The sequence below is a fragment of the Pelodiscus sinensis genome, chromosome 5 (assembly GCF_052426305.1).
Source record: "Pelodiscus sinensis isolate ZL-2025 chromosome 5, ASM5242630v1, whole genome shotgun sequence".
Lineage (NCBI taxonomy): Eukaryota > Metazoa > Chordata > Testudines > Trionychidae > Pelodiscus > Pelodiscus sinensis.
In genome coordinates this window covers 61,848,350-61,872,502 of record NC_143056.1, presented here as the reverse complement: position 1 = coordinate 61,872,502, position 24,153 = coordinate 61,848,350, and the positions used below count along the sequence as shown (strand labels likewise).

Sequence of the window (24,153 nt, the reverse complement as noted above, 5' to 3'; positions counted from 1 at the left end):
TTTGGCAGTGTGGACGCTCTCTTTTGGAAGAAGTTTTTTCGGATGATCTCTTCTAGATGTAGCCTCAGAGAGAGACAAGAGAATCCTGATTGGCAGTACTTGTTTCTATCCATTGGAAGCACTGCCTCCTTCTGTACCACACAGTCCAGGCAGGAGGCACAGGGCTGGCTCTGTGCTTGAAGGGGCTGCTGTATTATTTGTGTTCTCCAGTGGAGATTAAATGTAGCTTTGAGCTGAGCTCTAGCAGCCTCAGATTGACAGAGCTTTAGCTACATTCTGCTAATGCAGGGAGGCAATTAACTCAAACACAGCACAATTCAGTCCGCCTTTTCAGGAGGCTCTGATTCAGCAGCAGCACTTGCACTCTGCCCTCTTCTCAGCATGGCATCCACGGGAAGAAAGCTTGTCTCTGTGCTGTCGACACTGTGGTGATGCCAGGAGCAGGGACATGGGAGGGTTTTACACAGTAAGATGGGCAGGGCTATTCATTTTTGCCTGCACAGCTCTGGGTGTAGAATGGTTGACAGAACAGCAGGGAGCACAAAGAGACAATGAAATGGGGATTGTAAATCACGCTGGGAGAGTTGGTAAGCACGGCTAGCAGACTTGCTTGGCTCTCACGGGCACTGCCTGCCTTTGCGTTTCCATAACACTGCCACATTTGTCTTCAAGCCCGGCAGCCGCTCCATCTCACAGCAAGAAATAGATATTGGGCTTGCCGAAGCGGGGTAAGCAGTGCTTTTTGCTGTGAAGAGCCTTTGTTTTCGTTTGAGTGTAACCGAGCTTCCAACTTTCCTACTTCTCACACAAGGGAGAATTGTTCACATAAAAAAGGGGGATGGCCAGAGCTAGGGGTGGTAAAGAAGACGGGGCCCCTTTCTATTTATGGCCTGGTCCTGCTCCTACTGACGTCAATGCAGAGTTTGCACTGAGCGGATCTCTGGGAGCTTCTGGCATTCCTAAGCTCACATTGGGCAGCATCGCTCTAGCAAAGGTGGCAAAGAGATGTATTGTATTAAATTGCTCAGATGGCACTTTGTTATGAAATGCTCTGTAAAAGGCTTTTTTGCTCAAAAGCTGCATAATTTCTGATGCAGCAGGAGTACTGGATCCATCACACATTGGCAGAGAGATTATCTGACAGACCCCTCTTCTCCTATTTAGGGCCTTATAGACAACCTTCCACCCCGTCCTCATGGGAAGGCATTCCCTCTCTTCCACTCACCATCACAGGGAGCCCCTCTCCTGACTCATTTATGTCACAAGGACGCATCTCCCCACTACAGGCCATAAGGCAGAGCTAGTTGCCCTCTTACTGGCAATCACATGCACCCAGTTCCCTGTCAAACTTGCCAGTTTGGATCCCACTCATGAATGCACAAGATGGTGGTGACCCCTGCTGCAGTGAAGTTCTGATGGAACCCCGCACCACCAGCGCACATAGGTATTTGTATCTGTCTGCGGGGCATTCCCGGCATTCCCCAGTTCTGTGATTTGTGCTTTTTGAAAAATATCACATGTACCATCGCGCCTCCCGCCCATTATATCCCCTCTCTCCTCTTTCTCCCTTGCACTTGCTGCCCTGCTGCATGATCTCCCTATTGCTCTGCACCAGCTGCCACAGTCCTGCTCCCTTGCTTTTGTGCTCCTGCTGATGCTGGCCTGCCTTGCACAGTCTTGTCCTTTGTTCCCTTCTCTTCTGTTCTATTGGCAGATTCTGGAGGGGGGCAGGTGGCTGGTATGGCCACTCCTGCTGCTAGATCTAACCCTTGAGGACTAGACCATTTCTTTTCCCCTTTCTTCTCCTATACAGAAGCAAGCAGCAGTGGAGGCAGCTACGCTGGTTTAACCCTTTCATTTCCAGCTGCTTCTGCAATCTCTTGGTAGGAAGCTTCCTACGACTGTCCCTCAACCCAGGGACAGGCCACCTCAAGGGACAAGAGGGTAATTAATTCTGCTTCTATTCCCATTCGGACCAGGGCTTTTTACTAAGACTACCAGCAAGGCTGCTAATCTACACCAATTGGGAGGCTGTTTTTGAGATAAGAATGCCTGTTCACAAGGAACTGAACTGAGACATGGGCAATATACAACCAGCTGACCAGCCTCTCATGGATTGGGAATGATGACTTGTAAGCAAAAGGCCCTTTCCATCTTTTCTATATCCCGGTGTCCTGAGCCATCCAGTCTGTCCAGGCTAACAGTGCCTACACTCAACCCCTGCTACGTACACACTCCTCCCTCCCTCTCTTGCACACTCACAGATCAGTCCCTTGCTCACTCTTTAACTCCCATGCTCTCCCTCCCTCAGACAGATGCAGCATATTCAAGAATGCCCTGTAGGTGACTCAATGGCTTTGACACTGATTCTGAACTAGCCAGACCTTTGGTCCTTCCCCTTTGTCTGGTGGCTGTGGTGTGGAAGTGGCCTTCACATATCCAGGCTCTTTCCGGAGGGAGTTTGCATGCAGCCTGTTGACATTTTGCTGAACTGAGCAGGTGACTAGAACCCTGCCCAAGTTATCACAGGAAGTGCTCTGAAAGAGCTGTGTGGTTGTCAGCCAACAACCCCTCTAGGCCGCCAGTAGCACAATAGAAATCTTCATCTCTTGTAAATTTTTCCTTAAACAAAGACCGAATGGCCTTTCACACAGCATTGTGTTGTCTTTCAGAATAACAAACCAGGAAAATATAAAAGTAAAGTTTCCATGAGAGAGCAGCAGCCAGGCCTCTCAAAATGCCTGCCTAGCTCTGCAGACAGTAGAGTGTTTAGACAGCTAAAGGTGCAGCACATAGAAAGCAAAGGTACAACGCTGACAGAGATAACTTGTCCACAGGCTCCAACTCAGACCTGATGGCATAAAGCTGAAAAGCCACATTCAGAAACCTTTTACCTCCCACTCACGAGTGCCATGACAGAGCATGGGCTCTCCATCTTGGACTCACCACACTATTGGTCTCACTGGCAGGGTGACAGCCGCACAAGACTTCTCGCCAATTGCTTTGCAAACGGGGAACCCACCAACAGCCAACAGAGCACTGATATGCTCTTTCCTGGAGGGGATGTGTGAGGTGGTGCTGTGCCCATCAGCCTGAGCATGGGCAGCCACATGAGAAGGCTGAACACTCCAGTGCCCGCTGGTGGCCTGGAGGTGGACATGTCTCCTGCCATTTTTCATCAACCACAATCTGGAGCTGAAGTGCAAGTTTTCTGGTGATGGGCTAAATGGCTAAGATGGGCAACTACCTAAGAGCCAATAGTTTAAAAAATGTACAGGGCTGGATCCCTCAGGATCTATGCATGGAACGGCTGCCGCATGCAATCCCCCCACCATACACAAGGCACAGTCAGCCCTCCCCATGGCAGCAGTGCTGTGTTCTCTCACAGAAAGCTCTCTGTGGTGTCTGGGGATACACGAGTGGTGAGGACTTGTCAACCGGCTATGGTAGACCCACATCTACATTTCCTGCATTTGCAGAAAGAACAAAGAAAAAACAGAGTCAGAAGCCATAGTCACATTGCTACAGAGCACTCTCTCCCTCTAAGCTGGAGTACTGGGGAGCTGGAGTAGGGCATGAAGAAGCACAGGGAGACCATGCTAATAGCTCTGTGCTTCAAGCATATATGCCTGAACAAAGTGTGGATCTTAGAGTTCCTGGCCCCTGCCCAGGTGTTTCCACAATGGAGGTGATTTGACCTGTTTGGGGGAGCAGATCCCTTTGTTGTCCCTGAAAACTTTGAGAATCCCTTTGCTTCACCCTGTGCAGAGGCAGAACTGACATCAGTTTTGGCTTCCACTCCCACAGAAACAGATAAAATCAGTTCCCTCAGCTTTTGTAGCAGCTGCAGAGCAGCCATGTTCTTACCTCCCATTTGTTGTCTGTATCCATGAGTTTCCCCTGGCTGCAGGATTCTGATTGTTGTCAGCAGGGCTCAGGGGAACATTTCACTGGCTGTGTGTTTGGTAGCAGTGTTCCTAAGAGGTCCTTCGTACTGTGGCATTTTTTGTGGCTATGTTTCAGGAGAATCACTTTGTGCATTAGAGCTATGAGCTGGCACACGTGCACCACTGGAGCATACCCATTCATTAGAATGTTACTAACCATCTTGCAAACAGCCAGATAGCTATGTGGCTTCCGGGTGTTTTACATTACCTTTTCATTAACAATGTTTCTCTAGCTGCTACATCACACGTGAAGCCATTTCCCATTTGGAGATGAACAAGCCACTCTCACTGGCTCAGCTGTACATGTCAGCGTGTATGGCACCATTCCTCACAATGAGAAACCCACTGCCAAAAAGTGAAGGAGCGAGAAAGTGTTCCAATGAACACTGCAAATGTGGTTTTCCAAAGAGCATAGCTCCCAAATAGGCCTCACTGGAGGTGGTCAGAAAAATAATTCACCCAGTATGCTGTGCTTTAAAAAAAAAATCTAGGCCCACACGATTGGAGTCTGCTGAATTTATTCACATGGACTAGCACCTTCCCCTGCAGTTACTCCCCTCTATTTTGCTGGGACTACCTTTGTAGTAAGAGTAGCAAATCTGACCCTAAGGTGATTAAGAAACCATACTAATTTATTTTTTCCAGGCAGAATCTGCATATGGCATTTGTCTCATTGATTCATGTGGTTTATCATCTTCCTTTGAAAATAAAAATATGCTGAGATGATCTAGATCCCCAAATGAGAACTCATTAGATCTTACCTATCAAGTGTAGGGTGTGCAAGTAGCAGGATTTGAAAAAAGGGCTTCTCAAATCATCTTATCTTGAAAGATCCCAAACAAACCTAGGCCTTGGCCCTTGAAAGAGAGCTACACTCCCATCCTCCTCCTTCTCAGGGAGCTCCACTGAAGTCAGTTGGATTCTGTGAAGGAATGGAGTTGCATGCAGATCTTGTGGCAGAACTGGGCTCCTAGCAAGGAGCAGGCACAAGGCCCTCTCTCCTCTCCCTTCTCCCAGAAAACAGCATTTCATCTGAAACCCCAAGCTCAGAAACTCCAACGCTGCCAATATCTGTGTGACAGTCACTTCTTGGGGCATCAGCTTGAGAGGCAGCATGATGTAGTGACCTGTGGAAGGGCAGGGAGCACTGTTTCTGCCTTGAGCACAGAGGTTCCTGACTCTGGCACTGTGGCTCTCACTATTGGGCGACTGCCTTTCTCTGCCCCGATCTCCCCACATGAAGAAGGGCAGTAACATTGTTACTCTGCCCCGATCTCCCCACATGAAGAAGGGCAGGCATTGTGTGGAGCAGGGAGTTAAAGGTTGTGCTGTGCTTTTAAAATAAAGTACAGTGTCAGTGCCAAGTGTTGGTAGCACATGGAAGATGCTGGCCGGAGTTTTTATTGCACTGAGGGAACATGCAAATGCCTTCTCTGTGGCTGGACTTGCATGATCTCATTTGGCACTAAGTCAAAGGGAGAGGCTTGGCAGCATGGCAGAGTGGCCAGAGGCTGTGATGGTGACGGTTGAATTAAGGCAGTCTGGGGCCCTACGTACAACCCATATGCTGGGTTGGCAGCATGTTTCAGTTAAGATGAGTGGCGCAGTTCACATCTCTTGGAGCGATAGGTGCAAGCTGTGTGCAGACTCAGGCAGGCATCACTTACACTTGGGGCACATTTCCAAGGTTCTCCTAGCATCTCTGTGAGATAGAAACATCATTTTAAAAGCATGAAAGCTGAGATTCTGAACTCATCCCTCCTTTTTTTCTCCACTCTGCTCATCTTAGGAAGTGGGTTGTGCCCTCGAAAGCCCATGAAACTATCTATATATTTGTGCTAGTCTCCAAGGGGCCACAGGACTGCTCGTTGATCTCATCATGTGAATTTGAGAACCAGTGCACTTGGAATAAGGCCAATGGGGTGCCTGCACCTTAATCTGGCTATGGGCATCAGACTGTGCAACACCCAAAATGCAGACTTGAGGTCATTCCCGGGGACCCAGATGGTGAGGGCTTCTTGAATCAGATACTGAAATGGCTCTGAGCTTTATTGATCAAGTCAGCACTGACTAAGCATTCACACAGTGATCTCCTTTCTCACCACACACTGCCTGGGATGGCTTCTCTGGGACAAGCACATGCAACACCTTCTGATATTATTTCTGAGCATCTTTTTAAACTCTGAGCCCAATTCTGATCCCACTTGCTCTAATGGCACCGTGTAACTCCAGGTTATTTAAGGTAAGGTGCTCCCAATGCTAGATGCTGCAGAAACTTGGGTAGAGAGATTCACTGGAAGGCCATTTGATTTTCACCTGTGTGATGAGAGCATAACCAAGCCCGATAGTTCCAGCATTTTGATTAATTCCTCATCCCCTTCGCCTTGCTTCAGTAATATTCTTTATGGCATCAAAGAGTTTTGATGTTTGCCTAAAAACCACACTCAGGCTACGTCTAGAATGCAGGCTTCTTTCTCAAGAAGTTTTTCCAGCAGAGATTTTCCAAAAAAACTTCTCCTGAAAGAGAGTGTCCACACTGCCAAAGTGCGTCAAAAAAGCAATCTACTTTTTCGAAAGATAGCGTCCACACTCAATGAACGTTATTTCACATTTAAGCTGTGATTACTATGGACGGAGTGGCCACCAAGGTACCTGTGCTTTTTCCTCTCTCCTCTTCTTGCAAAAGAACTCCCTCTTCCCCATCCACACACGCCTTTTTGTGAAAGAGTTCTTTCAGAAAAAGGCTTCTTCCTCATACAAAGAGGTTTACCAATGTCTCTCTGTTCTTTTGATTTTTTGTTTTTGAAAGAATGTGATTGCAGTGTTTCTGAAAGAAAAACTCTGTAGTGTAGACATAGCCTAAGCAACTAACTGGAATAAGATTCCTGTCTCCAGCTCAGAGCTGACCCCACAGAGTTGTCATTTCCATGAACAGCTGACCAAGTAGTTTGTGCTGTGAATTTTCTCTGGGTATTTTTGTTTTCCTTTCATGTGCAAAGCTCAAGCAAGCTGATGGCCTCGACCCACACATGATTTACCAGTAACACTGGCAGGGGAAGACTTGGATGCAATTTTGAATTCCCCTGGTTACGATTTTGCTTTTCAAAGGCTGTGCCACTGTGTGGGGGTAGTTGGTCTCCCTGCTGCAAAATAATGAATTGCTGGAGCCACATGGAATTTGTGCAGTCAGCCCCTACGCAGCCATGTATGGTTACAAAACTGGGGGAAACAACACTGATAAATGCTGTGTCATTTGGCAGCAAATGTGCAGAAGATCATGTGATGGAGCAGCAATTAGGAGGTAGCAGAGGCAGCTCAAAAGGGGATACGGCTGCCCCTGTGGCAGTACACAGCGCAGGGCTGTCCTCAGGCCAATGGGGTTTGCTTCAGTTTCTTCAGCTGGTGGCTCACCCACTGGAGCTGCTTTTTCTTCTCCTTGGCAGTTTTCCATTCCAAACTCTGGTTGGTGAGAGTGAGGCTGTGACCCAGGGGTCCGTGGGATTCTCCAGTGAGGGGATGCAATACAGAGACCATTCCTAGTTAGGCAGCAAGGGTCTCATAGCAAAGAACAGCTGCAGGTGAGAGGCCATTTACCTTCCTGAGCCAAAGGGGTTCAGGGCTTACCTACCCGGGGAAGTTATTCCAGAGTAAGGTGGGGTGTGGGTTTAAGGCAGCAGAGCTGTTCCACAGAAGCTCCCCGTGTAGACACTCTTGCTCTGGAATAACTCCAGTGTTTTAAATTCACACCCTACCTTTTTCTGGACTGATCCTGCATTTAGACAAGTCCTCCATCTGTCTCAGCCATTCATGTGATTATTGTTTACAATAGTGGGGTCTCAGGAGTTGAAGGACAGGGTGAATAAGAGGGGTGTATCCAACAAGCACAGGCTCTTTCCTGCCCTCCCTTCCTGTTTTATTTCAAAGGCGCAAGAGATTAGCATTGAAAGAAATCAACACATGTGTAGGCCAATGGTTTTCACACTCCTTGCTACTCTGCAAAATGGATGCCATGTTAATCTCCCTCTGCTGTATACTCTGCTCCTGTCATGAGCTTCTGTGAGCATGACACGTACAAACATGGCTGTACACTCTGTGATTTTGTGACTGCCCCTGAGGGTTTTTTTCGGACTCCCATTTCCCATGCCCCCATACTGTATGTTCCCGCTACTGCCAAGAGGCAATAAGAAAATCATGCCATTCTCTACCCTCTTACCTCCCCACCAAATGTACTCGCTAAGTGGTACTAGCAGTATGTTTCTTCTTCATGAAGTTTCCAGGGTCTGATTGACCCTGGAGTGGGTTTAAGTAAACAACACTGGGTTTCTCTCCCAAGCTGGAGTCATGGAGGACCAATGTGGAGAAGCTTGTTTTCCTAGCTGAGGTTACCAGTTGCTCCACCAGTGTCTCTTGCAAGTAACGCTGCACTAAGTGAGACTGGAATTTGCCTTGGAGAAAGGCACATTTCTGCCTTCCTAGTTAAAAATGAAGCACAAATACTGCAGCCCACAAGCAAAAGGGAAGGGTTTACTGGAAAGGATGTACTAGTGTAGCCAATGAAATGATTCACTGATAAGCAGATGCTTATCGGTTAACGCTATTGGCCACACACAATCCCCTGCCCCTCTGTGGCTCTGCATTTAAAGTATTTTAGGAGCCTGCGTGCAAACATGCTGGCTCAGTCCCAGCTTGTGCTGGGTCCAACAGTACCCCTGCTGCGGCTCAAGATCTTTAAATGCAGGGATGCTTATTGGTTAATCGTGTAGCCAACAAAGATTTTGTCAGCTACACAATTACTGAATTCCACGCTACCTAACATCCCTACTAGGAAGGATAGCAAGCTGCTAGAAGAAAGGGTGAGGGGACTCTCATGACTGCGCTCGGACCAGATGGTGCAAGTGACAACTAAGGATCAACTAAAACAAGGTGAGGGTAGAAGGAAACAACTAAAACAAAATGTCACACTGAGAGGAACCAGCAGAAACTGCATCCCCAGGAAAAACATCTGAGAGCTGAAGCCATGAATTCAATTCCAGCTCTTCCACAGTCTTTATTTGTGTCTTTGGACAAGTCATTTAACCTCTTGCTGCATCAGCCCCCTGGTTTCTGATGTCTGAGACCAGTGATCTCACAGGGAGACAGTGAATCTAGCCTTATTTATCCATAAGCACTCTGACACCATGCGATGGAAGGCCTTATAGAAATGATCTGTAATCACCCAAGAGTGCAACAAAATGGTAAGAGGCGGTGGAGGCAGTGCAATAAGGAATAGCGCTCATTGCAGTAAATCAATTTAATACCAAAGGAATCCCATAAGTAGAGCTGGCTTCAGGCCCTTCATGGAAGAAAGGTTTCAACAGGGAGGAGTTTTTGTAATCGAATAAGGGATTCAAGGACTCCTGTTTCAGTTTCATGGGGGACGCCCTCTGATTTCTTCGAGCTCTCTCCATAGCTGACTGTACTTTTCAGAATATGGTTTCGGTCTTGCAGTGGACCAGAGAACTGCCTGTTTTATTTGTTTAATAAGCATGAGAACAGCTATACTGGGTCAGACTAAAGATCTCTCTAGCCCAGTATCCTGTTTTCTGACAGTGGTCAATGCCAAGTGCACTAGAGAAAATGAACAGAACAGGCATTCAACAAGTGATCCATCCCCTGTCATCCATTCCCAGCTTCTGGCAAACAGAGGCTACGGGCACCATTCCTACCCATCCTGGCTAATAGGATGGACCTATCGTCTGTGAGTTTATCTAATTTTTTTTAAAACAGTATTATAGTCTTGGCCTTCACAACATTCCCTGGCAAACAGTTCCACAAGTTGACTGTACATCGTATGAAGAATTATTTCCTTTTGTTTGTTTTAAACCTGCCCCCTATTTATTTCATTTGGTGACCCCCTAGTTCTTCTGTTATGAGTAGTAAATAATTCTTCTTCGTTAACTTTCTTTACCTCAGTCCATGATTTTATAGACCTCTATCATATCCCCTCCTAGCCATCTCTTTTCCAAGCTAAAAAGTCCCACTGTTACAGAAGCCATTCCATATCCCTAATCATTTCTGTGGCCCTTTTCTGAACCTTTGAATGCTTTGTCCATGGTTCACTAAGAGGATAGGAGGATAAGTCCAAGGTACCATCTCCAGTGTAACAATCTGGGCACAGGTGTGGGAACAAGAGGTGCAGGGGTGCTGCAGCACTCCCAGGTTTTGTGTGAGGTCCTGGCTGCCCGAGTCCATGCCCAGAGTCCCAGTTACCCATGGCCCCACATCTGCTCCCGGGCCTGCTCCCAGGGTCCTGGTTGCTGCCAGCAGGAGAACCACCAGCCACGCTGGGACCCTGGGCAATTGGCGGTGGAGAGAGCTCTGTGCTCCCAAAAGAGTCAGGGCCTCAGAGAGAAGGCGCAGGGCGGAGGCAATGAGAGTGCCACGTGAGCACCCTTGCAGCTCTGAGCACTGCTCAGAGTGTGGCATACTCCAGCTCCAGCTCACAGAGCCACCAGAATCATGCAGTACGGTGCTCCAGTGGCGATTAAACTGACTTCAGGAGTGGCCAGGAACTCCAGGCCCTTTAGAATCCCCGGGCCCCAGAGCAACTGCCCCCTTGGCTCCCCCTTGTCGGTGGTCCTGGTTACCAGCCTTGTGCCTGGAGCTCTGCTTCAGCTCTGCAGAGGAAGAGTGCTCTATTTCAAAATAAGTGCTGTGTAGATGTGCCCAGGGCTTTGCTCCTGGCCCCGCACCGGGGGGATCCCATCTGCAGGACCCATGCCATAGGTCTGCTCCCAGCCCTAGTTGTGGTCCCTGCCTCAGCCCCTTTACTCCTGTCTGCTTCCCCCCACCCTCCCAGAGCCATGACCCATTCCAGGCCCCAACTCTGAGGAGAGGTGGTGCAGACAGGATTAAGGGGGAGCACAAATTAAAAAGTTTGGGAACCACTGTCTTTCAGCACATTCACTGTAAAAAAAATGTCCCAGCACCACTGTGTCTGGGACCTATTACAGTACAATTCTAGGTAATATAGATGGGACCTAATTGTGTCCCTATGGGTATGTCTACATAGCAGCATTATTTCAGAATAACGGACATAAAAAAGGTGCCAGTACTAGAGTTGCCAGATTTAAAAAAAAAAAAAGCGCCTGGGAAATGTGGTTGTGGCCCCTTTAATTGCCCGAGAGGGCTTCCATCTGGAATGTCGTGAGTGCTCCCAGGGCCAGTTGGGGGCTGTGCCAGAAAACAGTGGCAAGTACTCCCAAAAAAGGTGATGGTTTGCTGTACTGGTGTGTACTGTCACAAAAAAAGCACTGCTGGATGTTATTCCAAAGTTATGTATTGCGCATCTATATAGCAAGCCCATTATTTCTAAATACATTTTAAATAACGGGCTTCTTACTCCGACTTCTATAAACCTCCTTGTATGAGGAGCAAGAGAAGTCGGAGGAAGAGTGCTCTATTTCAAAATAAGTGCTGTGTAGATGTGCCCAAATTCGAAATAAGCTATTTTGACTTAACTACTCAATTAGCGTAGCTCAAGATGCATAGCTTATTTTGAATTTAGCCCTGCTGTGTAGATATACCCTATGGCTGTGTCTAGACTGGCCAGTTTTTCCGGAAAATCAGCCACTTTTCTGGAAAAGCTTACCAGCTGTCTACACTGGCCACTTGAATTTCTGCAAAAGCACTGACGATCTCATGTAAGATTGTCAGTGTTTTTGCGGAAATCCTATGCTGCTCCTGTTCGGGCAGAAGTCTTTTTCCGAAAAACTTTTGCGCAAAAGGGCCAGTGTAGACAGCAGAGATTTGTTTTCGGCAAAAAAGCCCCGATCGCGAAAATGGCGATCAGGGCTTTTTTGCGCAAAAGTGCGTCTAGATTGGCCATGGATGCTTTTCCACAAAAAGTGCTTTTGCGGAAAAGCATCCTGCCAATCAGATGCGCTTTTCCGGAAATGCTTTTAACGGAAAACTTTTCCGTTAAAAGCATTTCCAGAAAATCATGCCAGTCTAGACGTAGCCTACGTGTGTGTTAAAGAGCTGGAGTGTGGAGGCTTTAGCTTGGGTACAGGGAGATGGGTATATGACAACTTTACCATAGCAAAATTTAATCAGATTGCAACTGGTTCCCTGACTCCACCACACTGTAAATAGGGTTAGGTGCCTAAACAGGCTTAGGCCCAGATGTTCAAGGTCTGTCACTATTCCTCACTCTAGAGTCCATGTACAGTCGTGAATCGTGTCTCTTCTATATCCATACAGGGGGATGAAAGGAGAACAGTGGAGAGGAGGCGATCAGACGCGGAGAGTGAGCACAACATAAAGGTCAGAAGGATCCTCGGTGCTGATTGGCGTTTATGCAAAGAGGGTTGAGATGTAGTGGCCCTTAGACCTTGATTGTTAGAGAGACTGACTGACCATCTACAACTTCCCTTGAAGCTAATGGTAGCTTAGCAAGAACTCAGCCCTGACAGCATTCTTGGTAGAGCCTGTCTTCATTGCAATTATGGCTGCTCAGGTTGCCGTGAGTACAGAATGGTACTTCCTCTTTCACCACCGAATCACCCCATTGTATGGAACAGCTCCATCCTAAAGGAATTGACTAGGTTGTTCATGAAACTATAGATCTTGGAGATGGAAAAGGAGGACTGAGTCACCTGGCCTGGCCAATTCCCTGGTTGATGCAGGATTGAGTCCTAGAGTATCATCCAGAGCTGCCTTTACCGTGCTACGATCATGTGGAAAAGGTGAACTACTGAAGAAGTGACATGCCTTTTATCTGTCTGGGTTGTTTGGGAGCATTAGTGCTGGAGTACAGTTGTTGGCTTCCTATGCAGGGCCCAGTGTATCTTCCGTCCAGTCACCAATGGTCCCTCTTGCCTTTGTCCCTTTGCTGCGCCCAGTTCTCGGTAACAGTGAGCAAAGTACAAATGCCTGGATTGACAGAAAGGTCCTGAAGCATGCAGCTTTGAGATGGCCTCCCCAAAAGAGATTGGCTCCAGAGTGACATAAGGTGGATTTCTGTAAAGAATCTACAATGCATGTGGAAGTCCTTTTCCTTAGGGACAAGCCAGACTACATATTTTTACTGCACCAGTCAGTTTGATTTGAGCTCCATGACCTGAGATTCCTCCAAAGAGAGTTGTACCTGGAAACAGAGCAATGTTTCCTAATTTTCCTTTTGGTGGATTGGAAGGTCTTTTTGCCACCTCTTCATTCTGGGAGGCCCTTGGCCCTGCTCTCCCTCTCCATGGGCTCATCTTAGTGACCACGCTCAGGGTACGTCTACACTTTGGCGCTGTTTTGGGATGCTTCGGGAATCATGAAATAGCTATTCCGTGTCTTTTAAACAAGCCCGTTATTTCAAAATAGCTTTTGAAATAATGGGCTCACTATTCCAATGTCCCTGTAAACCTCGTTCCATGAGGATTAAGAGACATTTTGGAATAGCAGTTTATTTCAAAATACACTTGAAATAAGCTACACAATTTGCGTAGCTCAAATTGGGTAGCTTACTTAGAGCTACCGATGCAGTGTAGACGCACTCTCACAGACAAACTGTATGAAATGAAAATTCAGTAAGGGTGGAATCCTATTCCCATGCTGTTCAGTAGCAGGGCCAGCAGAGGGTAGTCTAAGTACAGCAGGACCTTAAGCAGGCTCACCTGTCCATCATCTTTTCCCAGAGGCAGGGAACAAAAGGCAAAGGAGACTGTCTAAGCCTTGGCACCTGGCATGCCAATGCTGCCAGAATGCTTGCCAGCCACCGGAGGAATGCCATTGCATTAGCTCTTTTCTCTGTGGCTATCATTTGCTTGTGGGTTGAAAGGTTCAGGCTACATTAGCCACAGTCCCTTGCTTTAGCAGGAGCAGGACAAAAGTTTGTGCCTTCCTGCTAGCTGTTTAATACAAACCCTGGAGGAAGCACGGGCTCCCCTGGTAACAGACACTCTTAATTAATGGAGCACAAATTGAATCGCCCCTGCCCCTCGGTGATTCATTAGGAGAACACAGATGGGCTCCTAAGCACTAATCCCAGCTGCACTCCGCAGAGTGGCAGAGGATTGTCTGATTGGACTCCCTCTTGGTCCAGCAGACTCAGCTGCATCCAAGCTGAGCAGAGCCTTTTGTTGGTAAACAGCTCCTCACTCTTGCTCTTGGCAGGCAGCAGAGGTATATCGCCTCTTTATTTACCTGATAAACAGCTCAGCTATTCAGTGAGAAACACACCATCTGACAACCACAGGACCTCTGCCATTCATTGGTTTGGAGCTGCCAGCAACTTTCCTAGGGAATCCAGGGACCAGAGGGTCGACAGCTCTGTCCTTTGACCTCTGCTCAACTGGGATCAAGTGTTATCTTTGGTCCCCCATAGAAAATTTCCTAGATCTTGCCTAATCTTTGTGTGTGTCAGGTGGCAGGACTATCAGTCTGGGTTCAGGGTCTGAGATGCTTTGGTTGCACAGAGCCTGCACAGCTCACAGTGCTGCTGCTTCCTGCTTTCCTGAGCACTGACCTCCCTCAGCTATGTCATGCCCTTTGGAAGGTGCATTGAGCAACTAGGGGAGGGGCTACAGAGTGTTCAGAACCACCTGCTCAGTCTAAGAACAGTCCTTCCAGGATCACAGCCTGGCATTCCTTTGCCCAAGAATAGAGGGTATCTTTTCTCCCCTCCTGCTCCTGGGCTGGCTCCCCAGATCCCTTACTCCCTTTGGTGAAGAATTAATAAGCTGTTGCCTCCCCCCCCCCCAGTCTCCTCACCCACACAGGTGGGTCTCCATGGCAACTGGTTTTTCAATCACTTCTTTTCCTCCAGTCTATTTTGATCTGCAGTGTAATGTCAGGCAGATTAATTCCTGTTTTGGAGAAGTGGGGAGGGACTGGGTGGGCTTTGAAGGTGGGAAATGTGGAGTAGTGAATTATTCATCAAAAATTAACATCCTGGGACTCGCTTTGTGCTACTCTATTCATTATACGACTTGATAGCAGGCCCAGGTCAGTTGGCTCTCCCCACTAGTGGAAGGCTGAAATTGGTTCCTTATTCCCAGTTCCTTAGGTGTGATACCAGTTCTTTACCATGGGTTCCCCTTCCTTATTCAAAGGCCAAATTGATTACAAATATATCAACATAAGGCTCCATTTTTAGAAATGTTATCTAATTAATGTGTTTGAATGTGATGAACAATTAAATTACTGATTATTTAATTATTTCTTATTTAAATGAGAGCTATCAATTTGAATGTCTGTATATGACAAAATAAGTCAGGGTCACCCCAAATGACACATCCTTGCAACCCACAGACTGTTGTGAAGATACTCGTGCTGATCCAAAGCTTTGTTCTTGTATACTATGCTGCCAACTGTTAGGCTGTTCCATCTCCATATTGTACATAAAGATTATGTACAGAGGAGGGTTTTGACAGACTGTACATGACATAATGCATCTCAGGTCACCTCATGTGCCATCCACCCCCCTGTGACCATTAGTTCATTATGAAGAGATGCAGTGTCACTCCCTTCCTGGTCTAATACAAATATTATCCCAGGTTTTATTTTGTTAGTTAACACAGAATATGCATGTACAAATCAATAAAAAACCATATTAAATCAATCTGTTGCAAATCCACCATACATTTTCACAGAAATTATACAATAGTAAAGATGAAGAAGTCTTTAGGAATATTGGATTGTTAGATGAATTAAGAGGAGGAAAATGGTTGCATTTATCAACATTTGTTTAACTGTGTTATAGATATAAAAGCATATATTGTTTTACTCATAACACAACAAGCATTCAAATAAACTCATAGCTTGAGCTCAGTGCGTTCCTAAATAATAGTGTTTATTAACTACATGAAAATATGCAGGGGCTAACTTATTGCATGCTGCTGTTTGTGATCACTTTTAAAATACAGAAAATCGTGAACACAATTAGAGTGCTCACAAATGACTTAAAGGAATACTGCCCTATTCCTATATAATACAACTAGAAGATTTACCAGGCATTGCTTGGATCCTTAACTCAACTAATTTTGGGTATTTTTTTGGAAAAGAAAATGATGGTGCTGGGGATGAGGGAACCCTATGAATCTATGAAATCTATGACTGAGGCTTGAGGGGAGAGGGCTGTGACCTGGGCCATAATTTTTTGCAAAGAAGCTCCAGGTTGGGAACTCCAAAGTCTTAGTTGCAGCAGAACAGTTCAGTGGTTGTGCTGACCCGAGACTTATTTTATTACGTTCTGCCAGTTCTTTATTCAGTCCCCATTGATAATATGGAAGTGGGGTGAGGGCATATCAGGGGACAGGCAGCACATTGCTCATAAACGAAGTTTTGGGTCAGTAAGTTGTTGTACCAAATAAAAGCAAGCAGGATCTTATGAGGGGGATAAGGCAAAAAGCCACATTTATTGTAAAGATAATAATAAAAAATAAAGAAAAGATAGAAGCAAACAACGTTGTTTAACTACTTATTCCTAACACTACTTAACCCTTATACACTTGTGTATATATATATATATATAACCATTCATTCATACATCCATTCATTCAAGTTCTGTGTATAGTTACCAGCCTGGAAGTTGCTTGTGACAGGATACTGGCCAGGTACTCTGTACACAAGTGATGGTAGTGGGGAGCGAAGTCCTGATCAGATGCGCATCTGAAGCTCCTGGTGGGCTGGCAGCAGAACCTTGGACTCTGATTCCATTGTTTTTTAGTCCAGTTCTTATAGGAATTTCTTCCTATGCCAGTCTATGGAAATTGCTGCATCATGCTGATGTCTCCAGGGTGGCTGCCAGGTGCTCATCAGTGATCTCATCGGGTGGACCTCCAGTTTCTCCACTTGACACCTTTTGGTTGCACTGGCACCTGACGCCTTCTTCAGCCCTTTGTTGCTGTATTGTCAGGCTGGCACCTCTTAGAACCATTCACTCATCATCCAAGCACTCTCTCTCTCTTACATACATTCCTTAATGTTTCCCATACAATGTTTTTGTATAATAATAACTTTACATATATCAGTGTTGTAGTTACAAAAAGTTTCTGGTAATAATAACTTTACATATATCAGAGTTGTAGTTACAGAAAGTTTCTGGGTGGTATTGCTTAAAACATTCTCTGAGTGCTGAATAAAGTTACAATGTTTTAAAGAGAACAGGCCTCAATTAAGTAACAATGGCCTTAGTCAATTACAGGGCTTGGCTCCCATAGCAGAGTTAATGGCTTGACAATGCATTGTTACAATGTATCTCTGCAATGTCAATTTCAAGCAGCCCCTTGCACAAGCTTGAGTATGCCCTGGAGCACAGAGGGGGGGGGCTGTTTCTGGTTACATAGGATTATATTTTTAACAGTTCTAAGTTATATTACCTAATACATTATTTTCTAAAGGGGGCAATAATAATAATAAATCTAAACATTTAACAATCTTAACAAATAATAATAAGTAAGAAGAATTAATAATAAATCTAAATACTTTAAGTTGTGGGGAACAAATTATGGGGAGTCACTTCCATTTGGAGGAATCATTTTCAATACATTAATATGTTATCCCTACAAAGTGGCATGACCAAGTCCTTCAGAGCAGCCTGATGCTTGCAGGGAGATGTCTGTCAGGGGGACTGAGGCTTAGTTCATCATTTATAGGCACTCAAATTCCAGCCCCTCCTTTGATTAGTTAGTTAATAAGTAATTGAGGAACTAGCCATTTAATTTTTACCATATTCACTTATTGTAAGATTCAATTTTTATTAATTTAAAAAAAATAATTTTATAAAACAATTTTGGCCTCTGAACAAGGAACAGGGAGCTATGAGTAAGGAGCTGGTACCACAAATAAGGAACTTGAAATAAGGAACCAATTTCAGCAGTAGTGTGTATTTAACAGTCACTATGTTACATGCATCTCCCTGTAATACACTCAGCTTTGTTTTCCACTGTCTCTTTGGCTACGTCTAGACTGCAAGTCTCTTTCGAAAAAGAGCGTCAAGACTACAATCAGTACTTTCAAAAAAGCAGGCCGTTTTTTCGAAAGAGAGCACCCAGGCAGTCTGGATGCTCTCTTTCAATTAAACACAGTTTGCATTACATAGTGCCTTTTTTCGAAAGAGCACTTTCAAGAAAAGGCGTTATTCCTCGTAAAACTGTGGCGTTCTTTTGATTTACTTTAGAAAGAATGTGGCAGCAGTCTAGACACAGGGGAAGTTTTTTCGTAAAAAGGCCACTTTTTTCGAAAAAGCTCTATAGTCTAGACCAGTGTTTCCCAATTGGTGCTCCGGGGAACCCTGGGGTTCCGCGAAGCAAATCTAGGGGTTCCACGAGGAGCTGGCACTCCCCCACCCCCTCTGAAAGAGAGAGAGCCGGCTAGCCAGCAGCTGCATGGGCAGCGAGTTGTATGGGCTCATGGTGCCCATGCTCCACCAATATTTGGAACTGGAGCGGGCCCCGGCCCCCCCACGCGTCCTCCCACCCCGGTCCCAGAGCATCTCTCCCCTGTCCCCGTGCCCGTCCCCGTCCCCGCCGTGTGCAACCTTCACTGAGCTTCTCCTTGTTGGCTGCTGCTGCCCTGCACAGCGTGCTCAAACCGGTAGGCGGGGAGATGCCCGGGTGTGACGTAATGTCACGGCCCGGGATTTTAAAACTGCTGGATGCTGCGTTGCACCATATGGCTGAGTTGCAGGTTTGGAGTCTGGGGACGGAGTGCAGACTCTGGTCCCACAAAGTGGAAGGCAGAAGGTAGGGGAAGGGGAAGGGCTGGGAAAGGAAGGGGCTTTTGCGGAGAGGGAGGGGAGAGGAAGGCACCAAAAGGACAGGGTAGAGGAGAGACAAATGCCAGGGGGCCAAGTGCAGACAATGAGGAAAAAGGCAGGAGGGGAGGTGTCAGTGGGAGGGGGACAGAGAGATGCTGGGAGGGGAGAGGGTAAAGGCATTGGGGGCTAGAGAGGGGACAGGAGGTGCTGGGAGAAGGCTTGAAAGAAGGGGTGGGCATGAAGGAGGCTGGGATGGAGCAAGTCATGTGTGAGGGCACAGGGGCATGAGGGGAATGGGGGCAGAGGGTGGTGAGGGGGTGGGCATCAGGGAAAAAGAGGGCAAAGGAGGTAGGGGCAGTGAGGGAAGGGGGAGGCAACAGGAGGGTGCAGGTGTAAGAGAAGGTGCAAGTGCCAGGGAATTCTGGGGGTGAAGCAGAAGGGCAGACACCTGCAGGGAAGGGACCAGCACCAGAGGAGAGAGGCAGGGCAGGTGTGTAGAGGGAGGTGTTAGGAGAGGGGATGAGGAGGGGTAGCTCACATGATCAGAATGGGGCTACTGGAGGAGTGGGCACAGGGAGAAGAGAAGGGCTGGTGGAGGGAGGGCAGGTTGCAGGAGAGCTGAGGGCTGTGAGAAGGGCAGGAGTCAGGACAGCAGAGGAGGGTGAGGAGTTGGGAGGCATCAGGCACTAGGGGAGCTGATGGAACAAGGGGTGGAGACATGGCAGCAGAGAGAAAAGGTAAAGGTTTAAAAATATTTATTAATAACTTGGGTGCCACAGTGGTACATCCAAACTAGCCACATGAACTCAGTACTGGTGCACAACACAAAATTCATTTTGCTCATGCGAGAAAACTCTTAGGCTATGTCTACACTGGCGGTTTCTTGCGCAAGAATACATCCACACTGCCATGTGCGAACTGTGCTTTTGCACAAGAGCATCTATGGCAGTGTGGACGCTCTCTTGCCCGAGAAAGTGCCGATGGCCATTTTAACCATAGGGCTTTCTTGCGCAAGAAATTCATGTTGCCTGTCTACATTGCCCTCTTGCGCAAGAACAGTTACATCATAGTTTATTCCTGAGCGGGAGTGTGAGGTTTTCGGGGTGCGATCACCCCCTCCCGGTCCTTTTGGTCCTCCTTTTTGTCCTGTGTTGTCCCTGGGCCGCCGATGTGGAGTCCAGGCCCCTGGGGTGCGATCACCCCCTCCCAGCCAGAAGGGGGGGTCAGCGAACCCCGGGCCGCGAGTACCCGCCGAGCGGGATGGGGCCGAAGCCCCTAGCCTTAGGTCTTCCTCCCCAGTCCGGGGTTCTAGTTTGGTCCCTGTCAGTTAATGTGGCTGTCAGGTGCTGGACGCTCCCCGTGTGGAGGGAGGGGGACCCGGTCCCGCCCTCTCTCCGGGTCCCAGCCCGGGGCCCTGAGCGCCGGGGCCACTAGCGCCCCGGCATGGTGGACGAGGGGGGTGAGGATTCTCCCCCCTGTGGCTCGTCCACCCACGGCCGCCAGAAGTGCCCTGCCCCGGGCTCCTTCCTCCCTCCCGTTGGGTCTGCCTGCCGATCCCCGTCGCCCTGGTGCCTACCTCGCCTCGGCGGTCTGTGGCGTCCCACGTTCCGGTGGAGTCTCGGGGGTGAGCTCTCCGGCCCTGGCGCGCTCCTGGCCGTCCCGGTCCCGGTCCCTCCTGACTCGGCGTGGCGGGGTCCTCCTGCCGTCTGGCGAGGGGCTGAGTGCTCGCCAGGGGCAGTGGCTGTCCCGGAGGCCCCGGGACCAGCGCCAGGCCGGCAGCCGGGCTGTGTGGCGCCCTCGCTCCGTGCTGCGTCGGGGGCTGCTCCTCCGCCGCCGCAAGGAGCCTGCGCCCCGCTTCTCCGGCGGCAGGCACTTTTAAACTGGCCCGCCGCGCCGGCCGCCGCCCGGGGCCCCGCCCCTTCCGGGCACGTCCCCGCTGGCAGCCCTCGCCAGTGGCCGTGCGCCCCAGCCCCGCCTTCCCTGCGTGGGCCGGCGGGGGGTGAGCCGCCCGTCAGCTGCCGGTGCAAGCGCGGGGGAAGCGCCCCGCCTGCTGCCCCCGGCGGCTGGAGTTGCGGGATTGCTGGGGGGTCTGGGGCCGGCCGGCAGGACCCCGCCGGTGAGGACTCCGCTCGCCCCGCCCCCGGGAGAGTGACGGCCGGCGGGGGCTCCGCTCCCCTCGCCCCTGGTCAGGGGCCGGCCCGTCACAGGGAGCATCATAGTTCTTGCGCAAGAAGCCCTGATTTCATACATGAGAACTCTGTCCCCTGCTCCCACCAGCACATTTGGGACCACATTAGTGAGGCTTGAGGGTCTTTGGAAGGTTGTTGGGGTTTTTTTGCATCTCACTTGTGTGGCCCCAACAGACTTTTCTGTGGGTCAGTGACCCTTGACTCAAAACAGGTTCCTCACCCCTCTCATAAAGACAATGCTAAAACTTTTTGAGTTTGACATAATATTTTAGTTAAAAATGAAGTCTGGCCAACAAGCCCCCAATTGGGGCCAAACCCCCATCTCACTGCAGCATCATAACACTCCTGCACCACCTGACCCCAAATCTGAGCCTATCGTACACTGGAACCCCCTGTCCTGGGCCTCTTACATCCCCAAACTCCTGCATCCCCCCATCCTCCGTCTTCTGCTGCAACACTCCTGCACCATCCACACATGGCAAATCTGTGTCCTGAGCCAGTCATACTCACAACCTTATTGCCCTGAGTGCCTCTCATATCCAGCCCAAACTCCAGCACCCTCACATCCACAAGCCCATGGCTTGCTCAGCACCCCAACCTTCCACCTGAACCCAACACTCCTGAGCCTGGAGTCCCCTCTCCGAGCCAACATCCCCTTCTCTGGCATCCAAATTCCCTCCCAGAGCTTGTACTTCTCACCCCTTCCCACATCCAAATCCCTCATTCCCACCCCTCACCTCCTGTCTCAACCTAGTAAGAGTGTATAAGGATTGGGGATAGCAAGTGATGGAGAGGAGGGGAACAGAGCAGATGATGCCTCAAGGAAGGGAGGTGGGGGTCTTGGGGAAGGAATGTGATTTTTGTGCTTTTTTTTTTTTTTTGCTTGACAAACCTAGGGGTTCCTTGAAATTCTGAAAAGCTGAAAAGGGTTCCTCGGCCAAATTAAATTGGGAAACACTGGTCTAGACACACCCTTAATTAAGATTTTAAATACTTGAACAGCAGCAGCACTCAACTGCTACAACATGAGAGAGAGCAAAAAATATGGAGAACTCAAGTGGTGAAAGTGAACAATCCTCTATTCAAAGGACATTGTTTTGACTTACCCATGTGATGCTCATTATAGTGTACTCTGAATGAAGTGTCTGCATCAATCAGTCCATCTTGAGCTACAGAGCCCTGAAGAATGGTTGCAAAGTGACTCTATTCCCTACTCCCTATTGTTGGAGGGTGAAAGGATTGGTGGGGAGAAAGAAGTTTATGCCTATTCACTTGGGCCAGGAAAGAGTTCCAAGGTCTTCTGGGGTTCTTAAACCTCGATCTTCTGAATTCACATAAGAATTTAGCTATTCAGAAATTATTCTCTACAGAAAAAACATTGGAGAACTCTGTTTCAAGTACTACTAAGACTAGCCAGGGCCACTAGACAGCACAGGGCTGCTTTGGATGAGTGTTTTTTTCAGGAATAACAACAAGGGTGTGTTTTTTCAACCTATTAAGCATGCAGTGGCAGAGACATAGCACGTGAATGACGGCTGTGTAATTTATGTATTTAATTACTAGGACCCAATAGAGACATTAGGTAAATAAAACATGGAAATCAGTTACACTGGCCATTTGCATGCACACTCACACAGACAGACACACAGCAGCAGCACGGCTGTATGGTGGGACTGAGAGGCAGCAGGGCTGCCCTGCGGGGCCAGGTGCCCGACTGCAGGGCTGCCTGGCAGCAGGGCCAGGAATCCAGGAATGGAGCTGCCGAGTGGCGCAGCAAAGAGCCTGGCAACCCCACTGCCGCCTGGCAGAGTTACTCAGTGAGGCTGGGAGGTAGCAAGCCTGCCCAAAGAGACTGAAGCTCAAGTGGTGCTGGCACCTGAACTCCAGCAGGGGGCTGTCCCACAGGACTGGGAGCCCATCAGCAGGGCTGTGCTTGCAGTGATGGGGCTGCCAGGTGGGTCTGGGAGCCCTGTGCTGAGGGGCCGGCGGCAGGGGGAAGCCAGCTGGGAGGCAGGCAGCGAGGCTATGGCTGGGGGAGGCCGGTGGCTGGGAGAGGGGGGCAGAAATGATCTTCTTAGATCCAGCGAAATCTCTCTTCTGGGACCGATCATGTCACATGTGTGCCAGACGAGGGAGGTCCAACTGTAGAATTCCCACCAGCCTAGTGCAGAAACCTTATTGGGCAGTTTCTGGTTGATGGTATTGAATTGATAAGCTGCTCATTTGTTTCCAATAGGAGGGAGGGAAACCTCTCCAGAAGAGCTCAGGAGACCTGGGTTTCACTATGACCGGAAGGGAACGCTCAGAATATGTGCGATGGAAGAAAGAACGAGATCAGATTGACCTGGAGAGGCTAGCACGCCACAAGAATGCAAAGGGCGAATGGCGACGGGCTTGGGATGTAGAAAAGTCAGAGCACATGTAGGTAATCTGCACTACTGAGGGGCCTAGAATGCTATAGGCCCTAGTACAGCCAACGATAGGGTCTGTCAGTAGGTCTGTATTCTGATGGGACATTGTGAACTGGTAAACTGTAAGCCATTAAATACAGGCAGTCCCCGGGTTACATGGATCCAACTTACATTGGATCCCTACTTACAAACGGGGTGAGGCAACCCCGCACTAGCTGCTTCCCCCAGCAGACCAGGGAGACGCGGAGCGGCTTTTCTCAGCAGACACCTCAGCTTGAGAATAAAGGACTGAGGGAAGTGAGGTGTGGGAGAATAAAACTGAGCTCTGGAGAAATGTTTGGCTCGAGTTTCCCCTACAATATGTACCAGTTCCGACTTACATACAAATTCAACTTAAGAACAAACCTACAGTCCCTATCTTGTACGTAACCCGGGGACTGCCTGTACCTAGGGCTTATCACCATGGGCTATACAGCAAGGATGGGCAACCTAGGCTAGTGAGTGGCTGTGTGAGTGATCCTCCTTCATCTCAGTGGGATGCAAGACCAAACTGTCTCCCAGATTAAGATAGCTTTGCTAACTGCTCTTGCATACCTAGAACTTGGGGGGATGTGCCACTTGAACAGTAGCAGCGCTTTGTTTGGCTGCAGAGGGAGTACATGGCTCTCAGAGTGCTGTGAGCAATCAGCATGCACCTCACTTCACATGTCTTTGTTTTATGGGTGTGTCATTTTAGTTATCCTGGTAGGAAAAAAAACTGTGGATGGAAACCAGCAGAATCTGGCAGCCCTGCATGTGGGCCACACAAAGAACTCCAATGGATCATATGTAGCTTGCAGCCTGCCCACCATTGTTCTACAGGGAGACAGAGAGGGTCA

The 24,153-nt window shown here is 48.5% G+C and overlaps 1 protein-coding gene across 2 annotated transcripts in view; it reads left to right on the top strand.

Moving 5' to 3' along the window:
* CCDC9B (coiled-coil domain containing 9B) overlaps positions 1-24,153 on the top strand; it is a 112,246-nt gene that overhangs the window by 46,225 nt on the left and 41,868 nt on the right. For both annotated transcript variants that reach the window (XM_014576325.3, XM_075927087.2), the window contains exons 6-7: positions 12,189-12,251; positions 23,101-23,285. In XM_014576325.3, coding sequence (XP_014431811.3) covers positions 12,189-12,251; positions 23,101-23,285 — 248 coding nt within the window. The remainder of the gene's footprint in view (positions 1-12,188; positions 12,252-23,100; positions 23,286-24,153) is intronic.